Below are 17,911 nucleotides of genomic sequence, written 5' to 3'. Positions count from 1 at the left end.
TTTTTGAAGTTCTTCTTTAAAGTTATAACTCTCGCGCACAGTTCAATACTAGGTGGCTGTCACCTGTTTCATCCTCGTGTCTTTGTAGTGACACGAGGTGTGTGCCGTGTCGCCTTTGCCAGGCGGTGTCGTCATTTTTCATTACAAACATCCCTGCCCCTTGTGCCGGCATGCACAGTACGGTTGATGCGAAAGCCTCTGACACGGTGACAGTTGTAAAGCACACCTCCGTGGTCTTGTGAGCTGTGAACAAAAGACTCTGTTACCTTTCATCAGTCTGTGGTCTTTCCCATCCAGCGAGAGCTCTTTACCCATTTGTTCTCATCCGACCTTGTCTCTCTCAACAGGGCTAATTTCTTCCCATAATGAAACTCACTCTCAGACTGATTGCATTTCTTGCTGTTTGGTCATGAGAAATTAATGGAGTGCTGCACAAATATTGCAGATTTCTTCCTCCTGAAAAGGGATCAGCCTCCCACCAGTCTGTGTTTAGCCCTGTAGAGGAAATGAGTAAGCAAATATATCCTGTCGAACGATTGTTTTCACCATACAAGCAGAGATTCCCTCACAGCCTAAACGCCTCCATTATTTTGTCTCTGCCTTGTTCATTTAAATGCAGTTTGAGAATAATGCACGCGTCTCTGCTCCGGGCGTTATCCCTGGTGGCCGGCAGGCAGGCAGCAGGCCCTGTAAATAAAAGCAGGCTAATTTTGTTGCCTGTGGCAGCGATGTGCACGCTGACCTTATCAGGAGAGCCTCGGCCTGTCTATTCCATCCTCTGTGACTCACCCACCCTGCTTCCTCCCTCAGGAAAGGCGGCCTTCTGTACAGAGCTTGATTTCGATAACCTCTCAACCGAGAACAGCAGCGAAATGCAGAGAGAGAGAGAGAGAGAGAGAGAGAGAGCGAGAGAGCAAGTGGGTGCCTAACCCATTTGCTGCCTCACTAAACAGGTGATGCAATGCACCTATGTGCAGTGGCGCTCTTGTCCCCCCTCCCCCCCCACACACACAAATACAATGCAACAAAATGCACTTTTAGCCCTGATAGACATGAGGTAGAGGGTTAATAGGAGATGAATAAAAAGAGATTAACGAGGGGCCTCATTTTCAGGAAATGCGCAGTGGTGATGGGCAATGCAGGGTTGACAATGAATTGACAGCCCTTCACCAGACATCTATCAGAGGCATTCAGAGGTGTTTTTGGGGTGGTGGTATACAGCAGAGAGATGGAGAGATGAGAGAGAGAGAGAGAGCGCTGCAGCTGGAGGCCCCGGCACAGTGATGGATCACCTACATGCTGCAGCAGCCCCGCCGCGCTGCACTCACCCTCTGAATTGATGAGCCACACCTCTTGTCTCCCCTTCTCCCTTTCCCTGTCATATCCGCTATGCCCCCATCCCCCTCCTCCATTCTCGCACCTCTTGATTTCGTCACTCTTTGTTTCTCACCGTTACAGCTTCTTCACGTCTCTGGTCTATCTCACCCTTCACCTTCATCCTCTCTCTCTCTTAAATTCTTTTTTTTCTTCTTCTTCCTGTGCCTTACCTCACCCACTCTTTGTGTCAGAATCAGGCAGGAGAGCCATGGAAGTGCCATACTAATAAGGTTAGAGGGAGCATCTCTGTTTCTCAGGGTGACACCTTTTATAAATGACAGGAGCATGAGGCCCTGCCGGTGCTCAATCACCTCTGCAGGGTCTCAGCCCGTGGGGAGCTCAGCATGTGTGGTGTGTGAGCGTGTGCGCGCATGAAAGTGCACGTCCGTGTGTTATTGCCTCTGTTGGTTTTGCAGCAGCCAGGTTTACGGTGGAGCTAGTTGGAGTGGACAACAGTATTAGGGAGGAAACAGATCTGGAGGCATAGTGAAGGCGAAGGAGAGAAATGACAGCCTGGAGCTCATCTGACCAGTACTGCCTTGTTATGACTCCCTGATGTGTGCACCAGGGGCACACAAAACAGACACTTCCTCCCTTTATTGCCTTACACCACCTCTATCTCTGTTCTGTAGTCTGTTGCCTCACAGGCCTGCTTTATAGCCTCCACTGAGGGGCGGGATGTTATCTCCTTGTATAGTTCAGTTATAGGCTGAGGCTCCTTTTTTTCTGTCTTTTTCACTGTTTGTGTTTTTGTTTATTCCAGTGTTTCAGAACAGGGATGAATTTTTGGATTACACAGGAAGCTGCTGCGCTGCATGGGGCTGTTCTTAACACTTCATATAATAACACAACCACTTTTTTGGCTACTCGCATCAACAATAGCAGGCAGAGTAGCGGAAACTCTGAAAAAATCATACAATGATTAAAATGTGTTTACAAAATGAGATATGCAGAGCTTATGATCTGACAGTGAAACAGAATCTTCAGCAGTTGTTGTCATCGGCACAGCTTGTCCAAATTGAGTTAACACAAACGCATGCTCCCCCATACAAGACAGAACTTAGGGACGTCTTAGCTCAAAACATGGACGCTGTGTGCTTCTTATCTGCCCTTTCGTCAGACAAACTAGGTTAGTGGCTATTGCTTTTACTTTGGGATTCAGTGATAGGGATTTTTCTAACAGCAGGCAGGAGCTTTACACCAGAATGTCATAAATGGCAGAACAGGAGCAGGAATCAGGAAGCCAGCAGCTGATAATCTTTCTACAGTGCTATTCTTATTACAGTTCTCCTTAAGCTGCTAGGAACAGCAGACCACATCAGTAGCTCGGTAAAAGGCCTCTGTGTTTGCAGCCACAAGATGTGCCACGGTGCACGCATGTATAACATGCCTTTCTGGTTGTTGGTGTGCGTGCGTGTTGCCTAAAAGTGATGGTAATTGGAGAGTAAACAATGAAATAGCTGTGAAGTTAGGAAACACCTCAGCCCCAAGCTGAGCCCGTAGAAGTGACTGCAGCATCATCATTCCTGACCATAAAAGCTGCTCAGCCAGTCAATGCAGTCTGGGTTCATTCTCTCCTCGCTGCCCAGTCTGAGCTATTTTTAGCCTGCCTGTGCAGCGTGGCTCAACCGCCGCCGTAGCTACCTGGATATGAGGGCTTTGTCACTCCTGCAGGCTGGAGCAGCACTGATCTTGCCGGCTTTTCAGCTTCCTATTTCCACAGCTAGGTAAAGTTGCAAAACACCTCCTGCGGTGAAAGGAATGCACAAGGTAGAGCGAGGAAAGAGGGTAGACAAACGGATAACAGTGATGATGAGTCTAGATGAAACAACAAAAGGCGTTGCACTCTTGGATTTACTTACCCTGTATGTTTCGCTTGATGTGAAGAGACAGAATCGGTATTCTACTGAAGCCAGCTGACACTTTCCTGCTAAGATAAAACAATCCAAGAAATGATTTACTGATTCAGTTCTAGTACAAAACTGGGAGCAATCTTTGTTTTTCAGATTTCTTTCTTTTTACATGGTTTTATTAATGCTGTCACAAGCTTTTGTTACTGTAAGATAACACACAATTCCATAGTAAAATATTACAGGACTCAGAGGACCATAGCAGGCATACATGCATCTTTTGTTGTGTTGGGTTTAGGCTAGTGCAGTAGGGGCTGAGTTGTGCCTTTTCTTGTGTTTAACATGCATTGTTAGTCACACACATTTCGTTGAGGTAGTCTTTCTCCTGCAGGTACACAAAGCTGTGCCTATTAATTTTAGCATAATATTATTCGGCAATCCCTGGCATGGTAAACAAATGCTCCAAACGGATTCATTTGAAATGACTGCGCAGCAATCCCACGGTGCATTAGGGCTGTTTAAATGCAGTGAGTGCTCTGGGAAACTCGCTCAGAGCTGCTCATAATATTTTCTTTCTTGTTGTTTCTCTTGAGCCCAGCCATGACACCAGCTCCACTTCATCACACGTGTAACTTAAACTTTGTTCCATGTTGCATCATTCCTTGGTGGCGGTTTTAACTGATGGTTCTAGGCTTTTTTTTTTTTAATCTATTTTGTTTGGGAATTATGCAACAAACAGGCAACACTAGTGAATGATGTAATATGGAAAACTAAACTAATAGACTTAAACCCTTCAAAATCTCTCAAGTTGCACAGCAGTCTTAGGCAGTCCTGCCAAAGATAACACATCCCAGTCCCGCTCCGCTCTGCCTGTGGGCTGCTGTGTCAAAATTCTGTTTCTCAGTGGGAGGTAATCTGCGGATTAATGACAGCAACACATCTGCCAGTCATGTGGCAGCGCCACACAGATGGAGGGGGATGCACACAAGAGACGCAGGCGGGGAAACAATTGGCTCCAACATTCTGTCATTCGTCCACTACAACTGTCGCTCAGCTCAAATGTTTTCAATCAAATAAATCTGTATTACATGAGTACATGAGCGGCTCCCACGTGAATAGTCCCACTATTGGGGTCTTCAGCAGGAGGTTTCTGTCACTTCCTTGATGGAGTGTTTTCTTTGCAGGTATTTTCAGGATTTTTTTATTCCAGAGGCTCCTGAATCACGTGTCATGTTTTCTCTCATTATTTTTGTTGAATTGAATAGTTACACCAATTTGTTTGTCCTATAGAAGACACTTTATTTTTTTCTAATCTAATCTTCACTCCCTCCTCTTTGCTACCACCACCAATAGTCCCCACAACAATAGCAGCAGACACTGTGGTTGGTGTGATACGATTGTCATTGGCTGTCAGTGGCGCAGTAATAGCACATATCCAATATGGAGGGAGAGAAAAGATGATCCTAACAATGCCTCTTGAAGTGCCTCTGGCTACAGGGCCAACACACACACACACACACACACACACACACACACACACACACACACACACACACACACACACACACACACACACACACACACACACACACACACACACACACCACACAAAGGCGCTCACTATCTGTGTTTTGCCTTCCTTAGAGGAGCAGAGGAGCAGGCACATGTGTCTCCCTGAATTACTTTTAAGAAGAGGCAGTGGGAGTGATTCTATTATTGTAGGAGAAACACAGTCAATTCTGATTTCATAAAACAACACACTCACTTGCTGTGCGTGTCTCATTCTGTTTATTTTACAGTTTTTGCTCCTGTCTCTTCATTCCCATTTTTTTCCTTTGTGTCCGACCAGGTGGAGGGTCCCCCAGATTCAGGGGCTTTTCGGGAGCGCCCTTCCAAACCAACCACCTTTCGCAAGTTCTACGAGCGCAGAGAGTTCCCAATGGCACTGGAGCACGACACCAAAGGCAACCGCATAGCATGGAAGGTAGGAGCACTGCCTTCTGGGAAGGATTGACTAAATATTAGTCAATGGGGGTTTTCTCACGCCATTAACAGAAAAGCCAGGGTGCTAGATTTGCCATCAGGAAACGTTTTATGTAAGATTGGCAATGGTGGTAGGTACTCTCAATAACACCAAAAAATGCCCTTTGGAGCATATGTAAAGCCATAGCTTAATTAAAAGCTTGCAAAGAAAAAAACATAAATCAGGCCATTAAGTTTTTTTATCTACAATAACAATTATACACAACTCTTAGGTACACATTTTTCTCCTTGTACTAAAGCTACTGTTTGAATCCACTCTTGCTGTTGAGCAGTTTTGGTGAATTTGAAGACTGGAAAGTCTTGGACTAAACACCATTTATCGTCATCATAATCAGCTCAGCTAAAGGCGGTGTAGAGAGTTTCTCACATATTCACAGCACCAATGTAGGCTGTTTTCCTGTAGGAGGCAGTGTAGATTAGCTCACTTGTAGGCTCCACCTGTCTCACAGCACCAATCACAGAATCCATCAATCACAAACTCCATAGGGACTCAAGGCAGTCGCGGCAAAACACACAGGGACTTACTGTGTATGTATTTTTGTGTACTGTATTGCATTTGTGTGTGTTTCAATACACAAGCCTCCACAGAGCCATTATACTCCTGACTGGTACAGTGTGTGTGTGTGTGTGTGTGTGTGTGTGTGTGTGTGTGTGTGTGTGTGTGTGTGTGTGTGTGTGTGTGTGGGGGGGGATGCATTCTTCTAATCACCATGTTGCTTTATTTCTGCCACCACTATGCTGCCAGCCATTTCATAACTTTCATAACTTCGTCGTGCAGCAACGATTCTTAATGACATTTATTCATAGTAAGCAACGATAAATGAATCAAACAAATTATACCCTTCTCCTCCCGTTTTTCCTACTTCAAAGAGAGAAGGAGTGGTGGGTGGGTGAGTGAGCCTTCTCGCTAGTTAGCTGTCTGTCTTCAGGTGAAAACACTGTAAAAGCTCTCTTTGTATGAATTATTTATGTAAAATGTTCAAATGAATCTTTTGGGTTTGCAGAAAATAATGGATTTCTTTTGTGCTCTGCCCATGAAAAAGCACTCAGCAAATGGGATGTGGTGTATGAAATTGTTGCTGTCATCTCCAATGCAGCTGTTATGCTTATTGATTTCCCCCCCAATGCTTACACACATGCTAGTAGTTCTTAAAGTCCGCCAAAATAGAAGAGTTTATTGCTACTTTTGGTTTGCACTTCGACTGAGAAGAAGTGTCTGTTTGTGGAGATACATAGTCTTACCTTCAGATCAGTCTTTATCAGACCTCTGTTTGTTTGGAGCAGTTGAGCTAGAGGTGGCACTTGCTGTGTGCACTTGTTGTGTGGGTTTAAATGTGGCTGTAGCGTAACAGAGAGTGTAACCATGATCGGAGTAAGTGGAGAGGGGCTGCGGCGTGTTTGCGCTGAGCTGCCCTCGGGGCACAGGTTCAAGACGGCAGCTCCGGATCAATCCCAGTCTGAGAGCTCAGCCCCCTAGCAAATAAAAAGTCAGGGGAAAGTAAGAAAGAGAGAGTCTGTCGGAAAGAAAAAAATAAATGCTGAGTTGATTTAGTTTGTGGGCTGAGTACTCAAGCAAACAGAGTGTGATTGCGTGTGTGTATGTGTGTGTTTGTGTACTGTATTTGTGTCGCTTTGACTGTTGGTATTGATCATTCTGTGTATTGAGGTCAGGAGTTCAGCTTCCCCACCAAATATGCTGTCTGTACATGTTTGACTCTGCACAGCAGCAAAAAGCCAACGTGACCATGAAATACACAAACAGGCCTGATTGAATATCAGAACGGTGCTCTGTTGCACCTGCACCCATAATGCAAGAGTACTGAACACACACTGAGTACACTTAAACCATTGGAAGGAAAAAATGAACAAACAAATAAACAGATTTTAAGCTCGTGTTAAGCTACTCATGGAAAGTGATTGCTTTGATTGCTAGATGTCATGCAGCAGTGTGTTTGATATTCTATTTGCTATACTTGTGATAATTTGCTTGCACACACATGCTCAACTTATTTACTCATTGTGCAAAAACAAAAGCAAATTATGAGTTTCATAATCCTCTTTATCGCTACTTGGGAAATGTAAGTCCAACATTCACTGGGGGTTTAGCTTCAGTTGTGCTCACTAACTCCTGAAAAATACATCTCGTTTTTTTGGCTGGCAAAATGCTTTCTTGTAAGGGCCACTCAATAAATAAAGCTCCCCGTCATTTCACACTGGGCAGGCAGTGTAGAATTGGCTTGTGTGAGCAGTCTTGCGAGTATCTTGCATATAACTGGGGAGTGTGCTGTTGATTCTCAGGGGGATCAGCTGAAACTCCCCAATTCATTTAAGAAGGAGTCATTTAAATCAATGTTAATATCAAAAACATTGCATCATGGGTTTTGATAAAGTACATGATTCATTTGGGAAACAAAAAAACATAAATTTTTAATTACCTACAATTATTTGTGCAGCCCTTGCCATATTTTATGATTTCAAAACATCCTGTGTTTGGATACAGTGTTGGTGAAGGAGTCCCATTATATTTGTTTTATTTTAGAAGGGTGTGTTATTAGATGAATATTTCCATATTGATAGACAGGTCTCCTTATTTCTCAACAAAACAAACATTTTAAACTGCAGCCTAAAATAATGTGATCAACTCTGTGCTTCCAGTAGGATCCTGTCGGGGCTGTGTGCTCTATCCTGCAAACATACAGTATTTGTTGAATAAAGAAGGAACTGTAGAGGCAGATGAAGAATGTGTTTAGAAAATATTTGACGTAAAAATGACAAAAGAGTTATGAGTTTTGGGACATGCTACTTTGTTCATTTGTGCACGTGCTTGCCTGCTGGAGTTTGTGTGTTTTTTTTATAGTGTGTGTTTGAGTATATATGTTCAGGGGAAATGAACTAAATGTCAAGGTCAAGTTGAAAAAGGGAATGTTGTATCTGAAAGGTAATTTGGCCCTCCAGAGGTAAAAGCCTCAACTGTAATGGCGCGCCCAGGTAAAAGCCTTACACGTATGGGGAACATGTGCGGCAGATAGATAAGAGAGAGATGAGCGAGTTCCTATCCCCGTCTGTGTGTGTTTGTGCTCCTGTGTGTTTGTGTGTTTCCGTGTGTGTGTGTGTGTGTGCGAGCGTGTGAATGTTTGTGCGTGTATTTGGCCCCTGCCATAACGTAGAGGCCAAACCCTGGAACAGCACCATAATCTACTGCCATCCCCAGTGCCAAAGAGAGAGAGGGAGAGAGAGAGAGAAGGAGAGAGAGAGAAAGCGACTGTGCTCCATAGGGACTCAGCAATCAGGAGACATGGCAGCCGCTTGGCTCTCACTTATAATGGATGAGTTGAGGTCTTCCTGTGCTCCCTGTGGGGCTCGGTTCGACTCTCCCATCTCTACCCTCTGCTGTGCTCTGCAGGCTCGCAGCCAAACATCATGGTACACACATGCATGCACACACACACACACACACACACACACACACACACACACACACACACACACACACACACACACACACACACACACACACACACACTCTCACCTCACATGTATTACACGCCTCCTAAACAGCCTTGTTTATTTCATGTCATTGATCGCCCATGCTTTATCTTGTCCCCTGATCTCCTGTTCAGCTCTGTGTCTCCTGTACGCTCTGGGTTGTTGTTCTGTCCTCTTTATAAATCCGGCCCGTCTGTTTCTGCAGGCTTCTAACCTTCCATTTTGCCCACCACCACCCCCCCCCCCTCCTCCTGGCTCATATACTTTATCTATTCCCCTTTGTCCTTTTTACAAGGCCTATCTGGGGGCCACAAGGAAAAAGCCATTTTATAAAAATATCAATGCAAACTTGATTTCTTCCCACCGTCCCCCACCACGGCAGCCTCAGTCTGCAGAAGGGGCGCAGAAGTGAGGGGGGGGGGACAATCAATTAATCTGATCAAGCGCTTTAGGAAATGGAGAGCGTAAGCGCTCCTAGGGGACGGATATCCATCTCCTTGGGATGATTGAATTACGCACCGAGTGAGAGTTGCAGAGGAGGGAGGGCTGGAGAAATGAGGTGGTTGGGGTGACCGAGGATGAGGGAGCGTGTGCTTAAGAAACGCAGTGGGTGTGTGTGTGCTTGATACGAGAGAGTGAACGATAGAGAGGCCGAAAATGAAATAGAGCAAAAGCTAAAGAGATGGGTGAAAGAGAGATGAGGTCATTGCAGAAACAGCAATGGGGCCCTTATTTCTCTCCGTCCCCCCTTTTTTTAACCCAATCCGACCATTTACATTTTTATATGTCATACCTTATGGTTGATAACCTCTTCTTTTGACAGCTATATTACATGGCATGGGTACATCAATTTGCTTTGTCAATTCAATTCACAGCGCAGTGCTGCTCTTGACAAATTTGTCATTTGTTTAACAGTAAATTGTCTCGCAGTACAGTATGGATATGCACCAGAAGTATGGAGGACTTTATGGCGATGGCCTATGGCACAATGATAGCTGTGTTGTCTCACATCTATATTTAATATGTTGTAGTACCATGGACCCCGGTGTATGATTGATGACAGTGTACTGTTGCATTGGGCTAACATTATCTACTGAAGTTCTGTACAGATATAAGGAAATAACACATCTAGGAACAGATACTGCTGCCAGCCAGAGGTACAGCAGCATAGCGCCTTCACTACAGCTGGGGTTGTAGGAAGGCCTCGGTAAGCGAGCTCTAGCATTGTTTTGTAAGCCGCACAATATGGTGCAACACATGGCTTAGAACTGCACTAGTCCTCTCGAATGCATCACTCACTGCAGAAAATGACCTTCTCTTCTGCTTCTGTTGAATGCATACCAAACCTTCTCTTCTACTCTATCTGAATGATTTCTTATCTGCTGTGAGCACTAGAGCTTTGTCGGGGAACCTTTGAATAGACAGAATAAAATGGGGTTAACCATGCGTTTTCTCCAGCTCCATGGCTGAAAGCTGGATACTCTGGGGGGGGGGATAGCTCTGTGTCATAAGGAAAAAAAGATGAAACACAATAAGATGAGAGAATATGAACAAGCCCCCCTGGGCCTTCTCTGAGAGGAGAGAGAAGAGAGAAGGAGGGAGTTTAGATTAGAGAAGTGGAAAAAAGCACCAGGCATTCTCCATGAAAAAAAAAGAGAGAGGAGAGAGGAGGAGTGGAGGAGTGGAGGAAGGAAAAGGGTAGCCAACAAACAACACTGGCTAACCATCAAGGCCTGTATGGGCTGCCTCCCCGGTGGGAGAGAATTGCAGAATGACTGCTGGGAAAGGATTCTCGATGAGCGGCGCCACTGTCATGCTGCTGGTGTGACTGCAGGAATGGAGGGACTGTTGGAGCAGAGGCATCCAGCAGAGAGAGCGTGCCTGCGGATTTTGAACTGCTACACCGCCTGCCGCCCTCAGCCATTTTTCATAGCAGACGAACGCCACATGAAGCTGATGATGGTTGTTTAGCCTGTGGGTCTTCTATACTCTGGCTGTGGTATGAGAGAATAGCAAAAAAAAATGGATTTTTGTTGAAAATGGAGGATCACTGGAGACTATTATTTCTGAAGATGACTTACAATGTGAATCAATCCATCTTAAGTCCTGTCTATGGGTCAGTAAAGTGAGGCTGCTGCTGTAGTGGGCTCAGACTTTCATCTGCATGAATTCAGTATTCTTACTTATGATCCCCATTTCCAGCAATAGTGATCTTTATCTGTGACGCTTCCACACAGAAACCCTTAACTGGCCGATCGTCTCTTCTCCTCTCACAGCTTATGTTGACACTATTAGATGAGGGTGCAGATACGGAAGATGAGCTTCTCATTCTGGGTCGTGATCTTTGGAACCCGATTCTGTCTCTCAGAATGAAACCCTCTCCTTCTGTCCAACTGTTTCTTCCTCTTCCGGTCTCGGAGCTCACATCATCCCTCTGGACCCCCTGCTGATCTAAGCTCTACTACTGCCCATCGCAGCCTCCCACTCCTCCCACCACAGCTGCAAACCCCACACAGCTGGCTCCCCTGTGCAGATGGTGACTAAAACAACGGCACGCAGTCTCTCGTAGGGAAACACAGGACTGTGACTCCTTTGGGGCAGATGGAAAAAGCCGTGGATAGCTGAGGGTGAAGAAGGGAGAGCGAAGTGATAGATGACATCACAGAGAAGAGCGGTAAGGAGATTGTGGAAGGGGCAGGGTGGTTAGCAAATTAGACAGAGACAGAGGACAAGACGGAGAGGGACATGACTCGTCTGCCAATGCTACAAATCACGTCCCTGAATGCAGCACCAGTGCTGTCACCCCTCCCTCCCTACAAAATAAGCCAGAGATCTATTGATTGGCACTCGTATTCGCTAGCGGGCTCCAGCTCAAAATGGAGCCTTTAATTAACTTAATGGACCGGCTGCAGCTGTGTGTGAGCCAATGAGGGAGGAATAGAAATAGATAGAGGGAGTGAGAGCCAGCATAAAGAATAAGTGGGGTTAACCGCAGACCCCTCCTACTATCAGTCATGATGGCCAGGACAGACTCAAGGAGGGAGAGGGAGGTTAGATTAAGTGGGGTGCTTTGTGTTTTCCGTACTCAGACGGACCACCAGTAAGGTTTTCATTGGTCTGAGTGGGGCATCTCTGGGAGCCCCACCAAACCCCTGCATACCTCGGTCTTAGTCAGCAATCCACCTTAAAAATACTCAGTCCCTGCCAGTCAGACTCCCGTTTCTACACACTGCTGCCCGCTCTCCTCCACCCACCCAGCTCTCTCTCTCTCTCTCTCTCTCTCTCTCTCTCTCTCTCCCCTCCCCTATGCACCATTCTCATTCCTGTCCACTCATCCATTCTGTCAAAGGTTAATTGGTTTGGAAATGATTCGATTCATTCTGGACGTTAATGCTGTTATCATGCTTTTGTTTGAAAAAAAGAAAAGAAAGAAAAACTACCCCCCACATGCACTTAAGCCTAATTTAAAATAAAGGGGAAAAAGAAAAGAAAATCCAATTTAATCTTTTTTTTTTTTTTTTCTAACTCTGGCTCAGGCTTGTCCCCACAAGTCTTTTCCTTTAAATTATGGTAGAATTTCATTACCTTGAAAGCTTTTCTGCCCCCTCCCTCTGCTTCCCTCCCTGTCTCCAATACTTTGAATGGATCAGGACTAATGTCTTTCTTGTAACCTCAAGGTCGGAATATTTGGATCCGTGGAAGCGCTCAAGGGTCCCTGTGATTAATGCACTGTACAAAGTACCTTGGAAAAAATGCGGTGGCTGATGGCTGCACAGACTGATCAGTTTAGCACCCACCACACACACACACACACACACACACACACACACACACACACACACACACACACACACACACACACACACACACACACATCAGGCTGGAGGTAGTTGTAGATAGAGGTGCCCCCGTCAGTGCCCTTGATATGGATCATAGGACGCATTCATATTCAAATAGGGTTACCCAGAGGCCCTAACTCAATTCCCCCTAACAGTGCCATACAGTCCTTCCTTCCCCAAAGGAGCTTTATGCCTTTCTCACTTTAGTATGTTACATCGTTACTTACACAAGCTTTGTTGGACACAACTAAGCTATCAGTTCCCAGTTAGAAGAGCTGCTTATAGGATGACGGATTTTCATTGGAGCACATCATTCCTCGGTGAAGTTCCTGTCTGAAAAAGTCCAATTTCACCTCAGTCCCTCAGCAACAACAATTTCCGTTTACCTGTTAGTATGCCAAGTCATAGAATTAATTAGATGCTCTAAATGTCGAAGAGAGATGGTTTTCCCTGCTCTGGTATCTACAATAAAGCAGCCACTGTCTGATTACTACTGCGGCCTTGATGTTTTTTTTAGCTGACACAGCTGTGATGTCTGATAAAGATGTGATTTTCTCTGTTTCCGTGGCCACCTTGCGGAGGACCTCGCAGTGGCTGATGTGCATGCCCTCCACGCCCTATTGATCAGAGACACAGAGGCCTCTGTATTGAAGTTGTTTGCAGAGCTGCAGATGCTATCTCCACTTTTGTTAATTATTTACATTCCGTTCTACAAATCTGATCAATAGTTAATTGAGCCAGCGTGAGCTGTTTGAGAGAAAAACGAAAACTTTGCGAAACTAAGGGACAAAATCTTCAGTGATGTTTTTCCCTCTTATACTCTTAAATACAATGATTTTATGTTAGGTTTGCGGGTTAAAAGACAAAAGGAGAAAGCCTGAAAGAAAACCCTGGATGGGTTATGCTCCATGCTCTACTATAGTCTCATCTATTCACCCTTTTACTGCAGCAATAACTCTAAATGGCAACATTTTAAGGGAGTAGAACTCATGGCTATTCTCTTGATTGAAGTGCCATTTAAAGTGGCAGGTGGCTGACTAGAATACACTTCTAGTATTTGTCTCTGGTGGGCTGCTGGGGAAAAAAAGGCCTTTGAAGACCAGGGGCCGTATTTATCAAAGCGTACATGGAACAAAATCTAGGTGTATGAGCTGCTTGTACATAAGATAGCTGGTATTAATAAAGCATGCTTATACACACCTGTAAGCTGTGAAAAATAATGAATCCCATCTGGTCTACATCTGCCCGTTCATTACCGGGCTAATATACACATATGTATATCTTTTTATCTTTCCATTACAATTTACATATATCGTGCATTGAAATGGACATAAGTGCTCCTTAAAGGTGAAGATAGTATCGACATCAGTAAATATTGTCCAATGTATAAAAAGTCAAAAGTACTAATACCTGGCCAGTATCAATTACTCTTATTCCATTACTCTCTAAGTCCACGTCTGTCTAATTCTAGAGACAATTATAGCACTATCCCAGTCGTTACATACATTTTCAAATATTACATACATGGATTAGACAATAAACCTATTTATCAAAACATTTTATTAAATTGGTGATTTAATTTTACAAGTATATATTCCTCAGTTGGCTTCAGCAGCAGAAATTCCTTCAACTTGTTCATCAGCTATTTATCAGTTTCTGAGAGAAGTGATAGTTAAATTCCTGACACTACTGAATGCCACTAAGGGTGTTTGAAATATATAAATATGCAGATATCGCTTTACACTGTTTCATCCTTTTTTCCAGTTGACATTGAGAAGTTACCACCCTTGTGTAATGCACTGCAAGATGCTGTCATGTTCTTCAACTTGGTACTTGCAGTACTTACAAAGCAGTACATAATGAGATACGATTTAGAAGTTTTTCTCTAGTGTGACTAGGTTGAATATTGCAGTATTAAACCATTACACATTATTATAATATTGTATTATTGGATCTCAAAAATAGTGAAATACAGAACCAGCTGTAGGAAAATGATATAGGCGATGGGAAAGTAATTTGAACTAATTAAACTGAGCCTTTTTGTTTATACTTTTATAATTCTGAAATACGCCCTAGTAGTGGAAATGAAGGACTACTTGAAGAACAAAAAAAACTAACCAGACAATGAAGTTGCCGATTATGAGGTGTAGAGTACTTCAGTGTCATTAAATTAAAAAGAGAAGCAACTATTTGTGAGCAGTTCCTTGAAATAAACAGAAAGTCATTGTGACAGTTCTCAGAGCCAGAAACGGCTATTACCTGTGAATAAAACCACCTGAAAATCCTGGATCATCCCATGCCTTGATTGCACTGAATCCACAGAGTGCCAATCAATCAGTGAGTTATGCTGACATGGTTGACAATAATGTTGGAATTTGTAGAGGAGGATGCAGTAAATAATGGTTAGATCTGATTCCACTGCTCTGGATGGAGTGATGGAGCAGACCCTGGTGTATTTGTAGTTTCTATGCGTGTGTGTGTGTGTGTGTGTAAATGTGTGCTTGTGTGTCTGTGTGAGTGATTGAGTGACAGGAACTGATTAAGGTAGGTAGTAGCAGCTCCATTTTAGTTATCTGTGCTGCCACACCTCAGGGGAGGAACCGTATTCGCCTGGATCTAGCTGTTGATGCTGCGCTGGGCCCCATAATGCATTATGAGGAGAAATTCATCTCATTGTTTCTGTTCCCATTTACCAGTTTGAGCGGCACGTTTGCCATTGTTACCTGACAAAACGTGTCAATGACTAATCTGCCCGGGCGTTCGACCACCACACCTTGTATTGGCTTCGGCGTTTCCTTATCTTGCTTCTGCTCCCAGCCTGTCACTGATAAGAGCGGAGGGAGGGAGGGAGGGAGGGAGGGAGGTGTATGTGTGGAGCTGTGGAAAATTAGAGAAAGGGAAATCAAAAGAGAAAGGTGGTTAAAAAGCATTATGTAGCGAGTGTTAGAGCGAAAGAGAGAGAGACAGGAATAGAAAAAAGAAATAGGGCATGATTAAAGAGAGGAGTCTCTATGGTGACACTCTCCAACCTTTTCTCTGTTTTGTGCGAGGTAGTTTGTTGAACTCGCTGCGTTGTCGTTGCCTTATTTCACGGGAGCAGATTAACAGCCTCTCAGTTTTGTCCTCATCTACTTGGCCCAAAGGCTTGTATGCAGTCTTGAGAGAAAAGAATATACATTGGGAGCATCCATTTATCCTCAAGCATCTTTAGCATAGTCGCTTTTGTTTTGATTTGTGTGTGTGTGTGTGTGTGTGTGTGTGTGTGTGTGTGTGTGTGTGTGTGTGTGTGTGTGTGTGTGTGTGTGTGTGTGTGTGTGTGTAAACAAAGTGCGTGTACACACAGTCACACAAAGCAGCAGTCTATATTTCTCAGCGTAAGGAGGAAGGCCCTGTAATTTGTGTTCAGATGGATGAGCGATAGAAGAGGCGACGAGCGTGGTGCCAGCCGTGACTCCGACTTCAATCTGAGTCTGACCTGACCCAGCAGTATTGCTAAATCTGACTTGTTACATGACGGGTGCTCTGGCTCACCTCGCCTCGCTGAGACAACCTCTGGCCGCAATCTGGGTGTCTTTGTCAGCTCGGAGCAGCCGGGCCCCCAGAATCGCTGAGGTGGTGGATTCTCCTCTCCTCCCTCACTTAATCTCTACCCCCCCTCCCTTCTTCCTTACCAACATCCACAAATCAGCATTTTTTTTTTTATTTCTTTGCTGTCACCCATTCACACTTCCCTGGAGCAGAGTTCTTTTCTTTTTTTTTCAACACCAGGGGATTGCAGTCTAGAGACGGAAACCCCCTAGATCATTCCCTTATTGGCAATTAGCAGCACACACTGTGTGACACTCCGAGACCTGACGCATACAAACTGAAGGGAGAAAAAAAAAAAGGAATGAAAGAAAAATATGACAAGAAAGAGGAGGGGAATGATGAGAAAGAGAGAGAATAAAACATACACACACAAGGGGTTGATTAAGTGGTCTTTTAAATGCGCGAGTGGGTTAGCAATTCAGCAGCTCTTTAGTCTCAGGAGGACCTGTCTCAATTACCCTAATGAGTCAGAGTGACTCTGGCTTCCTAAGAAAGGCTATAGAGGCCAGGATCCTTGCAAGGCCATACAGGAGAGGCTGAATGCCGGTGGAGCAAGGGCATCAATGCATCAATGTTTGTTTGTGTGTGTGTGTGTTGGAGACATGCAGGATGTGGATGCCCTGTGAAGTTAAATGGAGCGTGCAAAGTTTCCAATGAGCCAGTGTTAGCTGGCCGACTGACACACAGTGACCTCCCACTGTGCGCATCACTTTCTCATCGGGGCTGTCGGGGAGTGGCAGTTAACCCCAGTCTGCCCTGAACCTTGGCCTTCGCTAAACCAATACATATCTTCAATAAAGGGCCTGGCATGGAAAATGCACATGTCACAATATGAAGGCCTACCTCCGTTCTTATCCTGCCTTGTAAAGACAGAATATGATCATTTTGCGTCGGTAACCAGGAAGGTCTCGGTGTTCTAAGCTACAGGTCAAAAACGGTGCAGGTGTGGATGTTGGAAATGTCATAATTTATTTGATACAATATAGTTGGCTTTCTGCTACCTGACACAAGCTAATAGAACCAGTTCTGTGTTATATATTAACCTTCCCCTCAACAAATGCACAAACATGCCACAAACTACACTGTTGTGGGAGCTATCAGCACAGTGTCATCATCACCATTACCCTTGTGTATCCAGCGGTCCCCTTCACATGACATTCCATTAGCAATTCAACACACAGCTATTCAACACTTGGTGGCCTCTAAGGAATACATGTCAGTGTGAGGCTGTACAATTACTGTGTGGTATTCATTCAACCCTTCTCCATATTTACTAGTACACATTAGGCCACAATATATACAATCCATTAACACAGCTTTCTGGTTGGTTTTGTATAATAACTTGTCGTATCTTTTTTTTTTTTTTTATGAAATAGGATGCATTTTTTACATTAAATTACATTGTTATTCTTACACTTACCTTCTAATTGACTGATTACTTTGGAACGCTGTCCCCAGCCATCCAGTGTTTTGGGGACATTAAGGAGATTGGCCAAGGCAGGTCAACCAATTTTGCATGTCTGGTTACCTCGTCTCAAAGTAAATTTGATAAGATGCCTGAAATAAGGTTAACACAAGCTTAAGAGATTTCAGTGTTTTGTTCTACGACATAAAAAACAAATATCCCACTTGTGAATTTTGAAGCTTTTAAGTTTCTTATAAAAGGCTGTTGCTAACAAGTGCCAAAATTAGACGACTTAATGTCATCAAGCTAAACACTTTAGCTAA

At 44.3% G+C, this 17,911-nt stretch overlaps 1 protein-coding gene across 2 annotated transcripts in view; it reads left to right on the top strand.

Annotated features, from left to right (window-relative positions):
- The window catches only part of pacrg (PARK2 co-regulated), a 182,650-nt gene that overhangs the window by 71,758 nt on the left and 92,981 nt on the right, over positions 1-17,911 (top strand). For both annotated transcript variants that reach the window (XM_054614448.1, XM_054614449.1), the window contains one exon: positions 5,077-5,211. In XM_054614448.1, the coding sequence (XP_054470423.1) occupies positions 5,077-5,211 (135 nt within the window). The remainder of the gene's footprint in view (positions 1-5,076; positions 5,212-17,911) is intronic.

The sequence above is a fragment of the Anoplopoma fimbria genome, chromosome 15 (genome assembly GCF_027596085.1).
Source record: "Anoplopoma fimbria isolate UVic2021 breed Golden Eagle Sablefish chromosome 15, Afim_UVic_2022, whole genome shotgun sequence".
Classification (NCBI taxonomy): domain Eukaryota; kingdom Metazoa; phylum Chordata; class Actinopteri; order Perciformes; family Anoplopomatidae; genus Anoplopoma; species Anoplopoma fimbria.
This window is presented reverse-complemented; position numbering and strand designations above follow the sequence as displayed.